The sequence below is a fragment of the Scomber japonicus genome, chromosome 19 (assembly GCF_027409825.1).
Source record: "Scomber japonicus isolate fScoJap1 chromosome 19, fScoJap1.pri, whole genome shotgun sequence".
Taxonomy (NCBI): Eukaryota; Metazoa; Chordata; class Actinopteri; order Scombriformes; family Scombridae; genus Scomber; species Scomber japonicus.
This window is the reverse complement of record NC_070596.1, coordinates 6,523,203-6,545,536: the sequence shown is the minus strand read 5'-3', so window position 1 is coordinate 6,545,536 and position 22,334 is coordinate 6,523,203. Positions and strand designations below refer to the sequence as shown.

General features: G+C 37.5%; 2 protein-coding genes across 2 annotated transcripts in view; both read left to right on the top strand.

Moving 5' to 3' along the window:
• Window positions 1-22,334, top strand: part of c7b (complement component 7b) — a 309,407-nt gene that overhangs the window by 138,678 nt on the left and 148,395 nt on the right. The gene's annotated exons all lie outside the window — the stretch shown is intronic.
• Window positions 12,971-18,950, top strand: parm1 (prostate androgen-regulated mucin-like protein 1). Its single transcript, XM_053340533.1, has 3 exons — window positions 12,971-13,664; window positions 17,415-17,493; window positions 18,442-18,950. Exons 1-3 carry the CDS (start codon window positions 12,971-12,973, stop codon window positions 18,521-18,523), a joined length of 855 nt encoding a protein of 284 aa, XP_053196508.1. The 3' UTR covers window positions 18,524-18,950.

Below are 22,334 nucleotides of genomic sequence, written 5' to 3'. Positions count from 1 at the left end.
TCAAAATTGTTTGAAAAGAAATTGTTATTAATAATGTTAGAAAGAGTCGCTGCACTCTCTTTTTGGTATCTTTTCCCAACAGCTGCTGATTGATCATCGCCATCGAACCCAATCTTCATGAAGACCTTTGAAACTTCATCAGAACAGTGTTTGAAGTGTGGAGTGTGGTTTTCAGCTTGACTGTGAAGACCAAAAAGGCACCCAGATGATCCAATATATCATTTTATCCAACTGTGTCAAGACTGCAGCTGCTGCAACCACCACTGCATCAATCACATTCCTCCCATCAATATAAATGCAAATGGTACAATCTGGTATGGCCGTGTGGATTATGACTTAGCAGTAGACTGTCTGTCCACAACGATGCTGTGAAAGGTCACTGGCTCATTAAGTTTGGGCAATTGCAAAGACTGAAGCAGCGAGCGCAAGGGGATGAGCCGACTCGTTTGAACGCTGTAAAGAGCAACGATATTGCAGAGGCCTTTTTAAGATGTGGAGAGCTGGGACGGCTGTGTCGGGTAGCAGCTGTATAGTGTGTCAAATCACTTAAAGTCAGGTAAACCCACACAACCTAACCGTATGACCTTTTGTCATTTGGCTCAGTATTTGTATGCACAGGAAATTTAGTTTATGTTCTGTCCCGTTTCATCTTTTGCTTGACTTTCTACAGTTTAACTTCCTGATTTGCTTTCTGCCTTTCACATGTGATGCTTCGTTAACTTGGTTTCAACAAAATCATTCAATAAGAATTCAAGAGGAGGAAACTGAGGGGGAATGGTTTCACATGTGGAAAATGCTTGAGTGCTCATGACTTGAATGACTAATAAGTGAAAATGCCCACTGCATACTGTAGAGGAGTTAGGACTGGGTGATGTGGACCAAAAGTCATATCTTGAGATTTTTTTTAACTGTATGGTGATATACGATATATACTGATATTTTCTCTGCAAAGCAATTAGGGTTTCCCCAAAGCATTATATAATATCGGACAGACTCTAACCCTAACCCTCCACTTCGAGTTTGAAAATATATCGATACATCTTAAAAACTCAATTTATCGCCCAGCCTCAACAGGAGTGAAATATTTCACATCATGCCTGGGCTATGGACTAGTGCCCCGGTGATGTAGTGAGGTGCACTCATCAAGATGGAAGAGATTTCAAGATCTGTAAGCAATTTTGTTTTTTTAAATCGACAAACGCTGTTTGGACCACTTGACTTCAGTCACTTTTCAGTTCAGTTTTGACATGAACAGTAGTAATGGGATTTTGGTTATGAAATGTTGGTGGACACTTTGACAGGAAATTAAGTAAAGTGAAGTAAATAAAGTAAGTGCTGGTTCATTTTCAGTCACTAAAGTTGTATCCAATTATTTCTGCAGTGGCACCCCTGTAGTTTAAGGATTTAGACTCCCACCATGAACCACAGTGTCCCCGGTCTCCTCCATCATTTCTTGTCATCTCGGCCTGCTGTCTAAAAGAAAAACTTCAAAATGTAAAATCAGTTGAGATTTGGGGAAAAATCACATTGCAGGTCTGGGACAGGAAGCAACCTCTGGTGAAATCAAAGATGCTTTACACCCATCCATCACAGGAACTCCACAGCCTTATGTTTGCTTCTCTACATAAAGGGCACACTATTTCCTACCTTGGTAACGGACATAAATTGTGAGGTTAGGAATCGTCTGTCCTTCAATTGTAGTGTGTATATTACTTAGTTTATTTAAGTATATTAACCAATTAAAGCTGCAGTTGGTAACTTTGAGGAGAGAGAGGACTTAGCATCAAATTTGATGAAGTACAACTTTCAGATCCCTGCCTCTCCCTCTCTGCTGCACTCCAAAGTCCCTCCCCCAGAGGAGGCAGACGTGCGACCATGTGCACGTGACCACATGCACGCGATCTGTAATACATGAACTACACTCCACACAGCTAGCTATAAAACGCTTTACAGTGACTTTCACATGGCTATACCTTACCTAGAAACTCGGATGTATGAACTTGACCGAGCTGAGGAGGAAGGGGGAGGGGCCTGTGTGTGTGAGCAGTGGTCAGACACTCCATCAGACACAATCCTGGCTCTGATTTTGTTCTTTTTTTCCTTTTTTTGTCGCAGGGAATTCTGGCAATTTGCAGTAGGAGCAGTAGGTGGAGCTAAATGAGCCTGTTTTTTTTTTTGTTTTTTTTGTTTTTTTACAGATTACTAGTTTCATGTAATGCTGTCTTTACATATTGACAGTCTTAGCAAATATGACAAAAAGTTACTTTTATAAGACTTACCAACTGCAGCTTTAAACACCAGCATATTTGATTGGCTAGGAGAGGTAATACTACACCATAAAGATGTGAGTATTTATTTGCATTGTTTACAGTTATATTTTACCCAGATGAGCATGACTGTATTGTACTATTAATGCAAAGCATCCTCCCATGTCCTTTATTTGCATTATACAATTTTTTCTAGTTAATTGAGCCCCAAAAAGGCCTCACTGAGCTGATTGCAAGTGTGTATGTTGTGTTGATTATAAAATGTTTAACATACTGTATGTCGTGCTACAAAACCAGGCTATCGCGACTCCTACTTCCTGCTGCAATGTAAACATTTAAGCTAACGTGCATCTAAATAGTTCAGTGCTCAATCATGCAGCCTGATGAAGAAAAACAAATTAGACACTAAATGATCCATATGGGAAAAAGACTAAGTTTAATGATTAATTATATGAGTGAGCCCTTTCTTAAAACAACTTTATTGATGGTTGGCAAAAATGCATTGTCATTATGCACTACACAGTATGTATTAATATTTTCTTAAATTAATAATTCTTTAATTTGTGTTGCTTCTTCAGAAGACCATCAGATCTACTCAGAGGATCAATTCACCTACCCCTAACCAATCAGTGTGTCTCATGCAGGTACACAGTAGGTAAGCTCAGATCACTCTAAAGTAAATGTTTTAGATATTTTAGCAATATCCAAGAGGGTAGAGATAACCATAACCTTTCTATTTTATATATACCTGTCTTTTCTTTATTTGTTAAATTTGTGGCAGTGCTAACTAATTATTTGAACTGGATTAGACCTAAAACAGAAAAGATATAACTGGTCACAATTAATAAAATTGAGTTTAGAAAAGAATAAAAATCCAAAAATTGATTTGAGTGAATTTATAGATGACTTATTTTAATTAAATCTGGTGTGGTTAATATGCTGACCTTTTTCACATTGGTTAAACTCAATTTCCTGTGTGTATATATACATATATATATCTATATATATAGATATGTATATATACACACAAACACACAGATGGACACCTCTACCTTTGTCCTGGACTTAATCTAGTGGTGTCTAAACTCCAGCCCCAAACAAACAGTCCATTTAAATCACAGACCTTTCTCCACTCCAGGGATAATTACCCCCATTATTCTATTGATGAAGTGGCACCTGAAAAATCCCTTTAATGTTTTACCCTCTTTGTATTTAGCAGCAGCAACACACCTCCTGTGTTGCATAAAGTATAAAGTTCTTAGAAAAAGGAAGAAAAAAAGGTTTTAATGACTGTGTGGGCAATGGTTCAACCTGCACAAAAACCAAATGTCCACCTGTGTCACACTGTGGCGAGACAGCACTAAACACCCCCTTGCCACGTCTTTGTGCGATTTAAATATCAATGTGACATAACCCTAATGCTGTCAGTATAAAAAAAGACAGAAATATAATGTGATTTCTCCGCTATTAAAAAAGTGTAGGTCTTGTTATTCATTCATGCCAACCCCTCCTTCACTGCCCTTCCCCATAGAGGTCTCAGTAGCACAAGCAGCCATCCTCATTTGTTTTGCTAACTAATTCAGACCATCAGCGGCCAGGCCGATTAATTAGGCGATTGGGGCATCGAGTAGAGGGAGTTTGTCAGAGTGAGGTCATTGCATGAGGGGGTCTATTATTCTTATCTCTTACTGAGGTGTGTAAACCTGTTAATGCTGGTGTTTATCAGTGAAAACAATACTCGCCCCTAGCAGATATGGCGTAACATTACTGTGCACATCAGGATTTTAGTGCAGTAATATTCATGCTGACTCACGAGCAAATAAGAACTGAGGTCAAATACTTCCAATGAAGCACAAGAGAGAGAAATAACAATTTGCTGGCAAACAATGAAGACTACGGTTGTAAGTCACAAATATTGCCATTACTGATTAAATTAGTTTGATCTATAGGATGCAAGAAATGTGTGCCCATCACAAGTACACTGAGCCCAAGGTGATATCTACAAAAACTGGAACCAGACAGTCTTTGGTTATTGTTCTGTCAGTAAGACATTAATAAGTGGTTCTAATGTAACATGCAGATACAAACAACAACCTGTTTTGAGACAATAGAGACCAAGGTCACATCTAGGCCTGCAACTACTTATTATTTTCGCTGTCAATCAATCAGATAACAATCATTTTCTATCTGTATCTTTTCATGGTTGTTCTAATCACTACTAAAACATAAATGCACAGGAAGGATTATGCCTATGGATTATAACAATTTACTGAGCTTCGAGAATGTTAGATTATTTTCACATTTGTGCTAGGTCTATAAAATTTTAAATGGTAATGTGACTGAGCTGCAGCTCTATCAGCACTTTCAAAACCCAAATTAAAAAGTCTGTTTAAAAGCTGCTCAGCTCTGAACTCACTGATTTTGATATTCTATGTTATGGTCTTCATGACTTGCTTTTATTTGACAAGCATAAATTTGTAATGTGCTATTGTGTGTAGTGTGTGTGTGCTGTTTCTTTGCTCTGACCTGCTAAGGGACTACAGATGTGCCTTAGCTTGAAGCTATAATCTGGTACAGTGCATCAAATGGTGACATTTATGTCTGAACAGTACAGTGTCCCTTTTAAATAAAAATATTATGAACATGTTGATGCTTTGCAGATATATTCATTAAAAGCTTTTCCTTGTTATGTTGATTACAAAAAAACAACAATCCAGTGTCATCATGTTTCTCTTGAAATATATTTGTTGTTTCATTCATTTTACATTGCCTTTCCTTCAATGATATTGGGAAGCCTCCTCCATAAAGTTAGACAAAGCTTATCTCTAAAATTAAAATACACTGTGATCAACCAATAGCAATATCCAGTTGTACATGTTTTCTGGTATTGCATGTCATTTCACTATAATGTAGCTATTGGTACTTGTGAAAATCATTTTAATACTGAATCTTGTTTTTTTTCTGTGGTATTATGATACTACATACTACTTCATACTGCAGGGACTCAGGTGAGATCAACACTAAAGAGATCAACAATGTTGTGTAATTTCAAGACTTACAAAAGGCCACGTCGTAAGTGAATGGGCTGCTCTCTGCTGGATTATAATGGTAACTACATACAGAAATAAGCCACAGCTTGATAATTTAATCAATAAGGACATGAACTTGGTCACCACAAACTGAAAACAACTAAAGGATTTGAACATGAAATTAAAAAATGCACAGGATAAATCTGCAGATGAGTTTGAAGCTTTAACCACCATACCATTTCTGACAGACCATACACATAGATGGACCCTTACATTCATTGTTCTAGACCATGTGACTTTCTGAAACATTCAAAAATTCAATAACATGGCGTGAACAATAACAGAGGCATTTTATTCTCTCGATTTTTTCACTGCTCTTAGCATGCTTTTACAAAGCCCTGGAGATGCCTTGGACAAAAGAAAAGACAATTTGTTCACGATTCAATAACACCTGCTCTCGATTTAATATAGTTTTCAACAGGAGGCACCCGCTTTGATGCTCTGCCACTGCTCCTCTCACGCCACCCAAACAAATCTCATGTAAAATAGGAAGCAGACACAAAAACAACTCCTTCATGACAACATGTACAGCAGCTACACGTTAACTAGGCACATACAGGATGATGTTTAGACATCTTTTTATCCACAATGCTCTGAGATCGGTCCATAAACATTTCAGCGATCATAAAAGCTACAATTTGCATGGCTTTACTTGGCAGAGGTGCACACATAGACCTTTCCTAAATCAGAAAACACATTGATTGTCATGTATTTGATTAATAATATTACAAATTACACTCACAGCTTATGTCACAGAATAATCCATTAAAAGCCAGTTTAGCCCTGGTGACTGCACAAGTCCTGTACAAGTCCGGAAGTCCTGTCTAACTCTGAAACCAGATGAGTCCTCAATGTATTTACCAGTAACTAACATTAGCAAACCAGCTTACACATAACATATAAATGCAACTCTCCTCTTTTGGTAGACTAGCTACTTTAATCCCCAGACCCCTAAAACACCTCAATGTCCTGGCCCAGTCTATCAACCCAACACATTGACACCAAACATAACATGGGGCACATCAATTCCTGGAAATCTCCCAAATCATCTTAACAATAAACTAGTTGCAATATTTGATCCTGACCTTTCATAAGCTGCCCATAAAAGTGTTTCTGTTATGTTTCCCGCATTTAAGTAGATGTATCATTAACTGACATTGAGGAGGTTGTTTTTGTATCTCTGTGTTCACATTGCTGCCACTCCCTCCTTTCAGCTTTCAGGGTTTCATTTAGGTTTCATTCTTACGGTTTAAAACAAATTTTAAAGGCCAACACACACCACAGCATCTCTTCACTGCTAACCTGTTAACAAAATGCTAACCTGTTAAAATTTTAATATTAAGGCTTAAAGGCAAACATCTGATCAGTCTACAACTATAGCAACAGGGCTGTTAAAACCAGGGCCTCAGGACTGTGGAACAACCTGCCTGAGGAACTAAATACCAGTTATATCAAATCATAATTTGTACTGATTGACAACACAGTGAGACTGTCTTAGATTCTAGGTGGTTTTTGGAAATGATTGGATCAAGTGTTGGGAGGCTGGTGCTAATGCTGGCACACTTTGAAAGGAAGGTGAACACATAAAAAGCATCCCTATTTGCTCAAGTGAAAGTACTGAAAGACGTGCATAGGGAAAACCATCATCCTGAGAGAGATCTCTGCCAGACCACAAAGTCAACAACTTTGGCCATAAAAATATTCTAGCTACAAGCTTCAAACAATTTGTGGGAACCTTTTTAATCTTTCATCTGGGCAAAAGCTAAATGAAACCTTCAAGTTCTCTTTGAAGGGGTTCTGAGATCTATAACTTTTTAGAAGTACTTTTTAACTTTTTAATTTAGTTAAAAATTCTGTTCCTTGGCAAAAGAAGGCATCCTTAATTCCAGCACAACATGACATGGTCAGTTCTCCTTCATCATTTGGCCTCACCCCCAAGCTCTTATAATCAGTTACGTACAGTCCCAATCAGGCAGACACACTGCTGCTATCCACAGGGAGTAGAGAGCACAGAGACTACATGCAGACCAACGAGCTTACAATTTGCAGAAATATAGTGATGAGGGTCTGCACACAAATTCTGCTAACATGTAAGTGAACTCCACCCATACTTCAATGTTCATCTAGGTGTTTTTTCAGTTGGTGCTGGGCCTTGAAATCTGCTTTTTTACTCTCTGAAAAATATACCAGCTAAAGAAGATATTTTTGTTGTTCCAGGAAATATCGCAGGTTAATGTATTTACACCAATCACAATTATTCATAGACAGTGTCACTTGACTGAAGAAAAAGGACAAAAACAAAAGTGAAATGGGGAAAAATGAAGAGATGAGAATGGATCAGGAAAATACAAAACCTTGCACAAGTAGCTAAGATTATTGTATCAATTAACAGTGTCATTTTCTGTCACATTATTGCATATCACCTTTTGAGTTTCAAGATGAAAAAAATTAAATTCTAATCATACAAAAAGATATTTGAATTCATTCCTAGCCTTCCAATTTGTAAAAGTAAATGAATACATAAATGGATAGATGCAGTGAAACCAGCTGTTTACAGGCTGAACTGATTTATTTTTGTATTGTGTGTTTTTATCTCATTTTTGAAATTTAGTTTTTCTATTTAATATTGTTAATGTTCAAATGATATTTTAATTAATGTGATTTGTATTCATTGGCTTTCATTTCCGTTTGTGGAAAGTTTAATTATATCAGTAACATTTCACATTATAAGACTTGGCTAGATAAAACAAATTCTTTCAGAATAACCAGCACTAACTCTGCAGTTTCAGTTTAATTTCTGTTTGTGAGATTCCAGATAAATGTGTCATATTCGGGAAACAGAAACTCAGTGCTTATCTCAGAGTCACAAACCGTTACAAACTAAGGCTGGGGACCTGAGGGAGTCCTTCACAGAAAGATTAAACCACTAAATTTGAGATTTGAAATAGTGAAGATTTTCAGTGTGTTAAACAAAAACACATGTCAGTGTACTTATATAAGGTACAAATTAAAACAGGTATTATTTGTACACATTGAGTTGGTGATATTCTGGGTAAATTTGGAAAGATGGACCACATGGCTACAAACTCTAATAAGGTTCAGGGTTCTCAGTAGGTCTTTTCAAAGCAGATAAAGCACACTTGAAGAATTCATTGAAGAAAGAGATTCTCAAGTGTAAAAAAGTATATAGGGAACAGGCAAGTGTACTTAACATTAATAATAATAAGCTTAATTTAAATAGTGCTTTAAATTAAATTAAATTAGCTTTAGCTTTAAATTATTTAAAGCTAATTGTGTGTATGAGATAAATACTTGGCGCCGACCATAGGCACCAACTCTGGGCTTCAAACCCGCTCCAATGAAAACCAGTGGGTGAAGTCACACCTCTCCAAGTCCATCTTTATGTAGAGACTAAGATTTTAGTTTGCTAAATTTCAATATATTAACCATTAAATTAGCTGGCTTACATTTGTTGCTACAAATGCCAACTGCTTCACATAACCTTTCTGTTTTTAAAAGTCTTTGATGGTTTGGTAGCATGAGCCCACATTGTAAATGTATGTGCTGCTCTCTGCTGGTGTGTAGTAGTCATTACAACTAAGGTGTCAGTTAATAATAATCTTATAAATCATATGCATATACACTGGGGGAAAAATACAAAATGACAAAATAAATATTGATATAGATAATATTTAATTACAATATTCCTGTAATGAGAAACTAGGCTCTAACACAACAGCTGTTTGATAGTATTTCATTGCAGCAAAAGTATCATCACAGGAAAACTATATATAAACATTAAAAGCTACAGTACTCACTATACAGTAGGCAACTTTATCTTAAATACTATTGAGTATAAGGAAGCTACTGTAAACGTAGAAACACAGACTGTATTTCAAGCCCTTCTAAAAACAGTACCAATACATTCTGTCACCAATGTGCTACTTCCTATCTATAAACCTATAAATTTACAGTCTACATTGCAACAGTTCATACCATGACTGGGCCTCCCTGTAAGATTTTGAATGTGACTCGTGTAGCCTCGCCCCCCAGGCTATTATAATCAGTCACCTACCGCCACAGGCAGCCACATACACTACAGCTGTCCACAGAGAGCAGCGAGTGCAAAGCTGCAGCTACACAAGTGTTTCTGGAGACAGTACAGTACAGTGCAGCACAGACACACGATGATGATGATGGGGGTCAGCCTGAAAACTCTGATAACATGTAAGTAAAATCTATTTCATCAGGAGATGAACCTTTGAATCTGACTCCTTTCTATCTCTGTTTATGTAGAGTTGATTTCCCTTTATTGTAAATGTCTGTAAGCAGGAGCCAGAGAATGAGCCAAACTTTCAAATCACATGCAAGCTAGTTTTGAGCTGAAAAAATGCTTTGTATATACACATTATATACAATTAGAGAATATTTTTCGAATAATCCCCTTTTACCATCCTGACAAAGGTGAGTCTATATGACTAATTAAGATGCAAAAAAGGTATGAAGAAAGTATGAAGTATGAAGAAAGTATGAAGAAGAATATAAGGCACCATTCCACTGGATTAAAGTCAGTAGTTATGCAGCACTTAAAATTCTTCTTTAATGTTCCTAAAATTTGCTGTTGTTTTTACGGGTACATTTTAGTATATGAGTATCTGAGATAATTCCAAGGTTAACATCAATGCAGTCCAATACTCAGTGATTATTTAACAGATATATGTGTGACTAGAGCCCAGAGTCAAGAGATTTCTTCTATGTTTTTACTTTGACTCTTAAAAACACTGGCTGTGAAGAAATCTTTGGCTAGCATTTGATGTAAGTCTTACGTCACAGGAGAATGTGTGAAACCTCAAAGTGTCTTTCTTTCCAGTTAAATTATCTCTGAAAGAATTAGATTTTCTGTCACAATTTGATGCTGAAAATCACTATTTTTTAATTTATTTGCAGTGTATTAGAAACATGCAGTCGCTTTCTCTCTGGTCCTTCTAAAAAGATTGAATTTAAAACACTGTTACCAGAGTACTGTGGAGACAAGACAGCCTTGAATGCATCATACCGGAGCTCTATGTTGACTTCCTGTTCACAAAACCGCTGATGAAAAAAACTGCTTCTGCACTCCTGCTTAGGTAACATAATTCTGTCAAGGCTTAACTATGGGGTATCGGGTCTTACCCAGGTTCTAAGAGTGAGATCAAACGTTTTTATGTCCCAGCTTTTGAAATACCCAGACTGCACTGTTAAAAGGATACGGCTGGTGTTGTTCAGTATTTTTCTTATTAAGAACAATTCCCATGAAAGACCCAAACTAACAATGTGTTAGTATGTCTCTCAATGAATCCTCGACTTCCCTAAGCCTGCCGATGTCTCTCAGTTCTAAGTAAAACTTTTAAAAAAAACAGTTACAAATTAATAGTTGCATCTTTAAAAAGGTTAAGTAGTTTCCTGGATCAGCTGGGCACTGTAGTTTTTTGCAAATCACACACCAACATTTGCATTTTTGGGGAGCATTTTCAGGAGTGGATTACCAAAGGTTTGGTAAAATTGAATATGTGACAGGGTTTAGATACAAGAGGGATTACAATCAAATCTTACACAAGTGATTGGATCGCTCCAAAGTGGCTTCGGCTTTGAGAACTGAAGGCATTTGCAGATTGGATACATTTGTGTAAGTGGTCCTAAGTTGAAGATGACTCATCCGAAATATGTTTGTTTTTCACAAGAAAGAGAAAGATTTGATATAAAAATACTACAGTGAATTTTTAAACACATTTATTAGCTGTTTTAATAGCATGTAACATGAGTTAAAAGGTACCCAAGATCAATTAGAACTTCACTGTTTTAACATGAAAACAGACAGTTAAAAAATGTTCTGTGAAGCCTGCTCAGAGCCATGTGTGCAATAGATCACCTTTGCAGTTTTAACCTATGATTTTGTATGGTTTTTTTGTGTTCGAACTTCATGATACTAAATATTGTACCCTACATACAAAAGTATTTGTTAAGTATTTATTTTTGACTGTTTTTTGAAATCAAAATGTCTGATTCTGGGATTTTGGAGTTGATCTTAATGTACAATTGTTTTGTCCTGAAGGTTTCAAACTTTAAAATGATTCTGCTTCACAGCAGTCCACTCCAGTCTTAACACGGTTTGTTTTGAGCATGAAGGCTAACTGTACATTAAATGTGTGACCCAGCGCCCACATGACAGACAGACTGTAACTATGACACATTAAAATGCATAATAGCTGTTTTGTTCACAGTCTGTTGGGTTTTTTTGGGGGGTTTGGGGGATATTTTTTTTTTTTCTATTCCATAAAAAAAAGGCTTCCTATTTTTGTAAAATGCATCATATTAAGAAGATAGTTTCAGCATTAAAATGCATTTTGATTACATTTGTAGCAAGGAAGTGCTTTTTTTCATAACCTTTGTTCAGTCTCATTTTATGTAACTGTTTGATGATGTTCTCCAAATAAAACAATATGGAATTTCAATTTAAAAACATATATACTCCAAGGATGGGTTAGGGTTAGGGTTATTGAATTAAATTTGAAATCCAGAATTTGAAGCTTTGTAATTGAAGTATTTACTCATAGTCAGCATGTTAAGGTTTTCTTTTCATTATAACTTTAATATTCATTAAGGTTCTACCTTTTTTTTATTGAAAGAACATCATATAGTTACATAACACTAATAACAGAACAGCCAAGATAACTACACAACACACAGTGATTCAAATAGCATGCAACTACATGGTTTCAGCGAGAGCAACCACCAAGGCAATGACAGAAAGACCTTTAAATATAACCCTTCCCAACAACTGACCTACACATTAAACATTACTGTAGGAAGGTTATGAAAACAAAATGTACATTTCTCACTAGAAATGTTATCAAAACACATTTTAGCGCTAAAACTATCTTAAAATATAGCATTTTCCACTGAGAACAAAACGAATGTCAGCCATTTTGTTATCACAGCTTGACAGTCATATGACATGGATGCAGGACAACAGACAAGAATAGTTATTATAATAATTGTTGTAAAACCAATACATTTTGTGCTGTGGACCAACATAGCTGTTACACGTTTTGATGTGAGACTGGGTTGCAGATTAACCTTCAAACCCTGTCCGAAATAACCAAATAGTAATTGCATATACATTGCAGGGGGAAAATTTTTCAAGATAGATCCATTGAGAAATACCTCAAGGGTTCAACAAATGTGAACAAATACATACAAAATACAGCGGCAGCACAGCAATGACACAAAGTAAAGGAATCAACTCAATCAGTGCCAATCAACTAATAACAAAATGGACTGAATGGCCTATGAATAAACAGAAAGAAAAAAAGATAAGGTCATGATGACTTTACTATGGTCTTCCTAAAGACAACTGAGCTGATCAGAGAAACAAGAATGTATGATCTTATGTGTGTTGAAACACATTGTTGAGGGAATGCGCTAACAATAAACTTGGACTAGTAACATCTTTTGTCTTAATTTGCAGGTCTATTACTCTGCTGTGCAATACCAGAACGGACTGTAGCGACATCAACTATAGATCCTGCTGTCACCGATCAAGGTTCCACCAGTTCAACGCGTACAATCAGCATAATGACTCCCACCTCTACAGTTGAACAAACCACCTTAACAACAGCTGGCCCTTACAACCAAACTACAGATTCAACAGCTTCATCACAAACTGAATCCTTCTCCACGTCTGTCACATCGGCTGAGGCAACATCAACCACTATCATAACACCTAGCACCAGCAGCATTGCCCCAACCGATGCCAGTACTGAATTTCCCACCACTGACTTTGAGAGCAATACCCAAACCGAGACCACTGCCCAGACGGACACCGCCAGCACTACCCAAACCGACACCACTGCCGGGACGGACACCACTGACCTCACCAGTGCTGCCCAGACGAACACCGCCAGCCCTGACCAAACCGACACCGCCGGCACTGCCACCACTGCAACCACTGCCCAACCAACCAGCAACACCACCACCATTGTCCAAACAACCAGCAACACCACCACCATTGTCCAAACAACCAGCAACACCACCAGCAACACCACCATCATTGTCCAAACAACCAGCAACACCAGCAACACCACCAGCACCACCCCCACCCCCGCCCCCACCAATAACACCAGCACCGCCCCCACCCCCGCCCCCACCACGACCACTAGCACCGCCCCCACCCCTACCCCCACCTCTACAGCCGCCCAGACCACCACCAGCACCACCAAAACAACCACACTGGTTGCTGAGCCACACAAGTCCAAGGCTCTGAGTTCAGGTACGCAAAACCAAAGGATTGTTTTTGTTTGTGTGTGTGTTTGTTTGTTTATTTTCTTTGGCGGGTGGGGGAGTATTCTAGTAAACTGATCAAATTAGTCCGTGGAAGTGTTTTCTCGTGACTATGGCATTTAGTCAGTCGTACATACAGCACGTTCCAACTCTGTGTTTATATGCTCAAAATACAGTGAAATGCATTTTTATAACCTTCTACTGATAACAATGGCTAACCTGGCTAGAACTGGTTTTCTGATTTCTAAATTGGTACGATACAAACTCGAGTGTGACGTTATTCCCTGCTCCAGCTCCCGAGGTAAATGAACAGCAGCACAAGTTTTAGTTTCAGCACAGACAAAGCAGAAAAGTGCTGCTGTTTGTGTTTCTAGACTAGACTATGCTTTAGGCAACACCTGACAGGTATGTATAAACTACAGCATAATGTGGAAACTGTTGAGTAGAATCCCAGTACTTTCTCTCATAACCAAGAATGACACCACATTAAATACAAACCAGGAGCACAGATCAGTGTGAAGAGTCATTTTCACGCTGTCCCTCTGGACTTACAAATGAGCTCATGATGTTCCAGTTACTCATTAACTTTTTTATACAAGCCCTGTCAAAATATTTTGCCAATAAACTGCAGGATATCTCAAAAATATGTTTCTCATGTAAATCTGATATGAATTGTCATATTAAGAGACGCTCACATTTAGGGACAGACAAATCACATACATTGCCCCAAATACACTACACCTAAAGGAACTCAACAAAGGTGATCGCACTTCCCTGATTTAAGAAATCAAACATATGCACGTCTGTTCCTCCCCCTCTTTGTCCTCCTTCAGCGTTGCGTCAATCCGTGGTTAATATGTGAGCGAGACAGTTTCCTCTCATACTTCCTTGTTTACTTTGCTGTCAGGTGAGTGAAAATAAAACCACTGACCTGTTTTCTTTAAATGACATCCATTCTCACCGTGTTATTTACTGTGACAGCACAAGCCACTCATTACAGATAAACATTTTCATCTGTGATTGGCCCTTGTTTTTCGAGCTCCATGTATGTATTGTTTGGAGTCCTCGTTTCGTCACACTTTTTTTTTTCCAAGACGTGATAAGGAAGTTTCACAGTTCTTTACATCTACCCATTGTTTCTACTTTTTACACGTCTGCCCTGCAAACACAAGTATTGGGTGTTGTTCTCCAATCAAGATTGTACTTTGTCCCTCATGCAGAAACTGTGAAGATAACTCCATTCCCGACATCTATTAGATCTGATTATACATCTGACTCATAACATTTATGGCTAGGATTGTGTTTTTAGACTTTGACCACTTATGTATATCACGCAGCTACTCTTTTTGACCACATGAAACTGACAGTCGGGAACTGAATCGAGAGGGACTTTTAGAGGGCCAGTATCTCCTCCTTCAAGTAGTGAAAGTGTTTTTGACTCAGATTTAGCTAATTTCTTGCATGCTTTAATGTTTAGCCATGGTTGGCAATGCTGGTCTGTCCACAACTTTGGTGCTGACAAAAATCCCTAAAGATTAAAAAAAATACACTGCCCTAAAATCCCAGGTTCCCATGTGATGTATTGTCTTGCTCAAATCTGGCACACCAAGTCACTGTACTACTTTTGTTGAATGGCTACACTGCCTTAAAACTGGCTCTGTCCTCCAGTGTCAGAACACAGCTAAGTGAGCCTTCACTCAGCTGCAATCGGCTCAACAGTTGATCAGTTGGTTTCTCCCTCTGTTTTTTATAGTATTTTGGGGAATTTTATGCATGTATCTGACAGTAACAATAGAGAGCTAACATGAAATGAAATGATGGGAGAGACAGGTGAGGCAAGACCTGTAACAAAGGTCCCCAGCCAGCAGCGAACTGACAGGGGATGTTGCAGGTCATGTCACCAGGGTGTCCCATTTAACTGGTTTAAATGATTTAATTTTAGCTGGTAAGAGGATTTTGTCCTGGTTTGTTGTGGACTGGTAAACAGGATACAGGAATCTGAAAAATGAGGGATAGAATTTCTTTCACGATGCTCAACTTAGTCATCTAATATTTGCAATTAGATGTACCTTTGCAAAACTTGACTATAGCTTCCATTCACACTGATGGAATACCTTTAGTGGCTATAGTAAATTATACATCAAGTCTGCAGTTGTGCGTGTCACTTGGAATTGAAGAGGAATTACCTATTGCAAACTGCTATCTTTCAGCCTATACATCAAGCGGGTTCAAAGATCAAATAGCTTTGTTCCATGATGAGTTTGTGATTGATAATCTACAAGTAAGTAGACATTTGTTGTTTAAAGATCCTCCAAGAAAGGTCTTCCCAGGTCACTTCTAACATCTTTTATAGTCAACACGGTCTACTTATAACTTGGTGATCTGTGAGTCAGATTACTTGAACTTTGACATTAGAAGCTGATGCTGAGAACTCCCCGATTTTTCATGGCCACATTTATTGATTGAATTCTGTTTTGGCTGTCTGCACATTTTACTGTGTACAGATACAATTTCACAAAGATATAAAAAACTGACTTTCAGCAGGAGTGTTTGGTCCAGTTCCCACAAAGCGATTACTAATTAAAAAATAAAGCTCAAAGTTGAGTTTGCTGGAAAAGGAATTATCTCTATCTCAAGTCTTACCTGATAAAGAGTTAGAGATTTACCAGGTGAACAAGATTAAAGTCTGTCACACAGGTATGGTTCAAAACAATCAGGGAACTATGAGGCATGTTTAGATGATGACATAATGTGCAACCTTGTGATACCCTAGGATGGCAGGAACAAATGTTTAAGCCACATCTTGATTACATTTTTTTTCATGATCTTGTAAATCTACAGCAAAGAAGGATCCAGTAGTTTTGGGCAAGTTGTTTTTCCTAATTTTAACTACATTTTGTATCTGCATTTGAAATTTGACAGCTACTGTGTTTAGCCATGCTGGTAATGTCAAACAGACTGTTGGTTGGTCTGTCAATCCACTACTTTGGTCCAGATTCAAATATTTCACAAACTTTTAGATGGATTGCCAAGAAATTTGGTACAGATATCCATGGTGCCCAAATGATGAATCCCAAGGACTTTGGTGACTCCTTGATCTTTCATCTAGCACCACCATGAAGTTGACATTTGTGGTTTTGAGTGAGATGCCTCAACAGCTATTGGATGGATTGCCATGAATATATTTCCTCCTCTGGATAAATTCTATAACGTTGGTGATCCCCTGACATTTCATCTAGCATCATCACGTCGAAATTCAAATTTGTATTTTGTTTTATTACTTAGTACATGCTAAGCCAATAATGTTCCCTAAGTGTTAAATGTCTCAACTGTACTTTGTGTTTAGTTTTCATTTGTAAATGATAGATGATGAAGATGGTGAATATGTTAATAATTATACCTGCTGTGCCTAACTACACCCTCACAAAGACTGTTATTAGCCTATGCAGTTTTCATCTCTAAAATAGGTCTAAGAGTTAACAACAGAGTAACCAAAGAGTTTGATAAACCAAGAAGAAGGTTAAGACGTTAATATTTTCTATCATACCGAATGTCCTATGCATCCCAAAAGTTTCACCAAAGCCTTGCCAGACTTGCCAGAAGTTCGGGAAGTTATATGTCACAGGAGACAAGATCAATTTAGGAAGGAGGCAGTGCTTTGAAACACCTTGTACATAATATAAGCAGGACTAAACATCTTTAACAGATTTATTTCCTCTCTCCCTCTCTCTCTCTCCAGGAAGTGTTGCAGTCATTGTATGTGTGTTCATCATAGCTGTTGTTATGGTGTTCGTTGGGCTATACTACTACAGGATCAGGTAAGAGCTCATGCGATGGCCATTTGCTTCACTAAGTTTGCTACAGTCGTCTTTTAAAAGCATAGTTCATCAATATCCCAAAACACTGCAGAGAGTTTTGGTCTTATTTGTTCAGGGTTTTTTGTTTGTTTTTTTATCTTGTGTTTGTTAAGCTCATAGCTCTGAAAAATTAAGTTAAAAAAAAAGAAGACTTTTTTATCGTCCTGGTTACTCAGTAAAGTAGAGGTGGGTGACAAATTAAAGGAAAGGAAAATGTCTTTGTAAGGTGCCACCAAAACAGCCTCAGTGCTTCTTGGCTTTGATTCAACAGTCTCTGAACTCTACGGAGGGATGAACACCATTCTTCCAAAAGATATTCCCTCATTTGGTGTTTTGATGATGATCACTCAGAACAACGTTGTATTGATTGTAGTGACCCTTCCCTCTAAAGGGGCAGTGGACCTAAACCATGCTCCCCACAGCATAACAGAGCCACCAGATCCCATCACTGTAAGGGTCAAGCATTCAGACCTGTAACTGATATCCCTTTAATTTGTCATGCATCTACAGTTCTCAGTCATTCTAGTAAAACTGTTCACAACCAAGTACATTTAACCAGCAGGGTTGTTTGAAATTGTTCAGCAGTTTTAAAATGTTGGTATAATCAAAAGAGTAGTGATTTGTATATCTTATTATCATTATTCTTTTGTAAATTAGAGTGTTTTCCAGTAATCTTTGTTAGAGAATATATTCCCTGTCAAACTGAAGTACAATGTTGTTATTCCACCAGTATTTCAATTGTTTGGTTTAAAGTACATTCAGATTTTAAATTATTGAAATGTCCTATATTATGTTTTAACCAACCTTATTTCTTTCCCTTTTCTCCATTCAACTTCTACCAACTTCATCACTCATTCTATCTTCTCTATTACCCTTTCCACAATATCTTCTATACATTTCCTAATCCAGACGGTCATCCTACGGCCCTCTCATGGACAACACTGACATTGATACTATAGGAAACTTCACCAACCCCATGTATGACCCTTAGGTCTGAACTTTGGACGTCTGACACTAGCGATGACCCCAAAAACCCAAAGTCCTCAAGTCTGCAGAAAGAGCCAATCTAATCAAGAGTGTTTAAAGTGTGTGTAATTAGTTCGGGGCAGTCAGGTTTACAAATGTGACATGTGGCCTGATAGCTTGATTGCACTCAGTTGGAAAATGGAAGTAATTGTGACTGTATTTTCTTTCTTCTTCTGTACAAGTAGCCCAGGAAACATGAAAGCAGATATAATTGCAGTTTTACTCAGGTCAATAGAGATCAGAGAGAATCTCACTTGATAGTTTCATAAAAAAGGAGTGGATTATATGAGCCAGGATCTTTTTACAGTGGAGAAAAACATAAAAGAAGGACCAAAAGATAACTCTAAGCATCTAAAAAATGAATACATGAAAATTCCAAGATCCACCCTTAGATTTACTTATTTTATACTTACAACATGCAAATAATTTACAGTCGATGAACGTCATGACCGATAGCTTCCCTGTTTTTAAATCATGGATTGTCTTAAAGGCACCTTACTTACTTATATACTATATACATACTTACAACATGCAAATAATTTACAGTCGATGAACGTCATGACCGATAGCTTCCCTGTTTTTAAATCATGGATTGTCTTAAAGGCACCTTACTTAAAACAGTCAAATGATGCAATATCTGTCTCATTGTCAGTTTTTAACCTGAATGTAGCTTGAAGGCTGGCAATACAACATCTATTATGGCTGTGGGCAGGAGGTAGAGCGGTCGTCCTCCAATTGGAAGATTGGTGGTTCGATTCCCGGCTCCTCCAGTCCACATGTCGATGTGTCCTTGGGACAAGATGGGCAAGACACTTAACCCCAAAATTGCTCCCGTTGCTGTGCCAACGGCGTGTGGATGTGTATAAATGGTTAGATCCCCCTGATGGCAGGTTGGCACCCTGCGTGGTAGCCCCTGCCATCAGTGTATGAATGTGTGTGAAAGGGTAATATGACATGTCATGTAAAGCGCTTTGAGTGGTCGCACAGACTAGAAAGGCGCTATATAAGTACAGTCCATTTACCATTTACCATTATCAACACAATGGAGCTTATACGTAGAGAATTGACCATTTGTAGTTGGAGAAAATGGAAATCCTGAAAAGGCTTGTGTTGTGGCTTTTCCCATATGGTTGAATAGAACAGCGAGGGATGCACTGAATGAAAATGAGAGAGATAAGAGAATCGAGATACAATTTTTTGATGAAATAAACAGGTAGGAGAAGCCACTAAAATAGAGAACAAAAATATTGTTCTCAATTAAGGCTGCACAATTTGATGAAAAGTCATATTACGATTATAGTAGAAAATATTGCGATTGCGATATGTTAAACAAAAAGGTATCATGAGTATCTAATTACTGATGCTTTTGAGAATCTAACTTACCAATAGCAAGGTGAAGTTTATGTCCATTGATGAAGCTCCACTGCTTTCACACAGCTAGTACAGTTATCTGTTGTAATATTGACCTGACGTTCCTCACACAGGTCACATGCAGCCAATGAAGAAGTGTGAAGTGGAGAAGTGAAGTCTTCTTTGCTAACCTATTACAGGGACATCATGTCCTTTGCCTAGAAGTATGTTATAGAGTCAGTTTGTATGTTTGTATGTGCTTTCACACATACTTAGAAGGCAACACAGAAGGTCAATGTGGATGTTCATTTAGTCTGTAATTGTATTTTTCCCATCTAAGACTGTCTCAAAGCCCTTGTATTCATCTGACTAAAAGCACTGAATCCACCTGCTCCAAGTGCTGCTCTGCACCTTTAACCTTCATGAAGAGGGACCAAAACAAAACATTTCCTCACAGCAATCATTTTAGAATAAAGCTCTTCTAAATCCAGTCAGAGCTTTTGGGAAAAGGCCATTATGTAAAGCGTGGCCTTAATAATGTGGTGTATGAAAAGTGCCAATGATCAATTCTAACTATTTACGAGTGAGTTTTTTAATGGTTGTGGAGTTTGTTTGGGTTTGTGTGTAATTTTGCTGCACTTAGCAGCTCAGGTTGCAATGTATTTACAGTACTGTTTATCTGCATTCAGATGAAGAATTATTATGTGACAGTTTTGATGCTTTGACTAAATTTTATTGTGTAATGTAGATATTTTTGTGAAATAAAAGTGATAAGGAATAATATCAATCCCTGTGACAATCATTTACAAGAAATGTCCAATGACAAATGACATATGACACTGGGCGTTGGGTTTGGACTCCATGTGTTGGTAGATTCTGATACGGTCATGAGATACGTCTAAGACTGAGATACTGGTGTTCATTGGATATTTGTTTATAAATAAATGTAATAATATAAAATTGATTTAATGATAACCTAATTGAAAGTGATATTTTACCTTGGACCACAGTAGTGCTGAAAGAATGACCCTATTGATTAATGAAATGTACAACGATACATTTGATAACTCATTGGCATTTATCAAGTAAAAGTACTGAACTTTCTTTGGTTCCAGCTTTTCAGTTGTGAGAAGGTTTTTCTTCTGTTTTATATCTTGATAAATCAGGTTGATCAGCCAAATCATCTAATCTGAACACATTATATGGACTATGAAATTGTGGTGTATATTTTTTCAGTTTTCTGACACTTTAAAAATTAAACCTCCAACTGAAAAATATAATGGACAGATGGATCAGTAATGAAAATAATTATAAGTTGCAGCTTTAGAGAAATGATACCTCCTGCTATCAGGGTAGGACAAAAAAGATTAAAATAATTATATATAATCCATTCAGAGTTCACTCACAATATACATACAACTATAGTCATTAAAAAGTATATTGAAAAGGAAAAAAAGGCAGCAGAGCACCAAAAATATTCATAGACTCCCAGCTCTGTGTTATCCATAGTAACTGCAGTAGCTATCTGTATACAAAAGCACAGAAGCTGTAATTATTGCTTGAAAAACATGTGAAACTAATAAAATGACAACAACACAGTGTGTACAAAACACAGATGGATGCTGAGTTTCATCTCGATGTCTTTGTCTCTGCTCCTCTATTGGCTGAAGAGCATTTATTAGAAGAAGCTTTAATAACAGTTCTGTCGTTGCTGCTCTCACTGCATCGTAACTGCTCCCATTCTTCTATCGCAAACCCTTTCCCATTAAATCCTCCTCTCCTGCCCACGCACTTCTTCTCTCCTCCTATTTAACTCCACACCAGCTTCCGTGTGATATTTTTCCAACTTCACAACTTCTCCCTCCATCTACACCCAGTGTCTAAAACTGCAAACACAGTAATATACAAGAAGCCCCTAAACTGTTCATTCTAACAGAATATGTTATTATTAAATATCACTACTGATGCATTGATGTGTAAGCATCATTTTTAAATTGTAGTTGGTTGGTTTAATCCATAACAATACATTTTTTCCCATGTATGAAAAGTCTAATTTTGTTTTGGTTTGTATTTGTACAAGAAAACTAAAAAAACTTAATAATAGACTATTTTTAAAGTCTGTCTTAAGCCAACAGTCAGGTACCCAAATGAACAACGGCCCATGTATTTCCTGCTGTAATCATTCCTCCTGTCCATACAGACTATTAGAAGACCCCTTCATAATGCACTGGCATACTTATACTTACAATGGAAGTGATGGACCAATCCACAGTTGTCCTTCTGTGCAAAAATTTATTTAAAAGTTGATCTGAAGCTAATATGAAGCTTCACCACAGCTCAACAGGGAAACACTGTCCGATGAATTGTATGATATAAGACTGTAAATGTGGCAGATATACACTTAATGTGACTAACTCAGACTGCTG

What these genes read in the sequence shown, in the direction of transcription:
- parm1 (XM_053340533.1), top strand. Translation starts at nt 12,971, where the DNA reads ATGACTCCCACCTCTACAGTTGAACAAACCACCTTAACAACAGCTGGC. An exon ending in GTCCAAGGCTCTGAGTTCAG is followed by an intron (nt 13,665 to 17,414) that starts GTACGCAAAACC and finishes CTCTCTCTCCAG; the next exon opens with GAAGTGTTGCAGTCATTGTA. An exon ending in CTATACTACTACAGGATCAG is followed by an intron (nt 17,494 to 18,441) that starts GTAAGAGCTCAT and finishes TTCCTAATCCAG; the next exon opens with ACGGTCATCCTACGGCCCTC.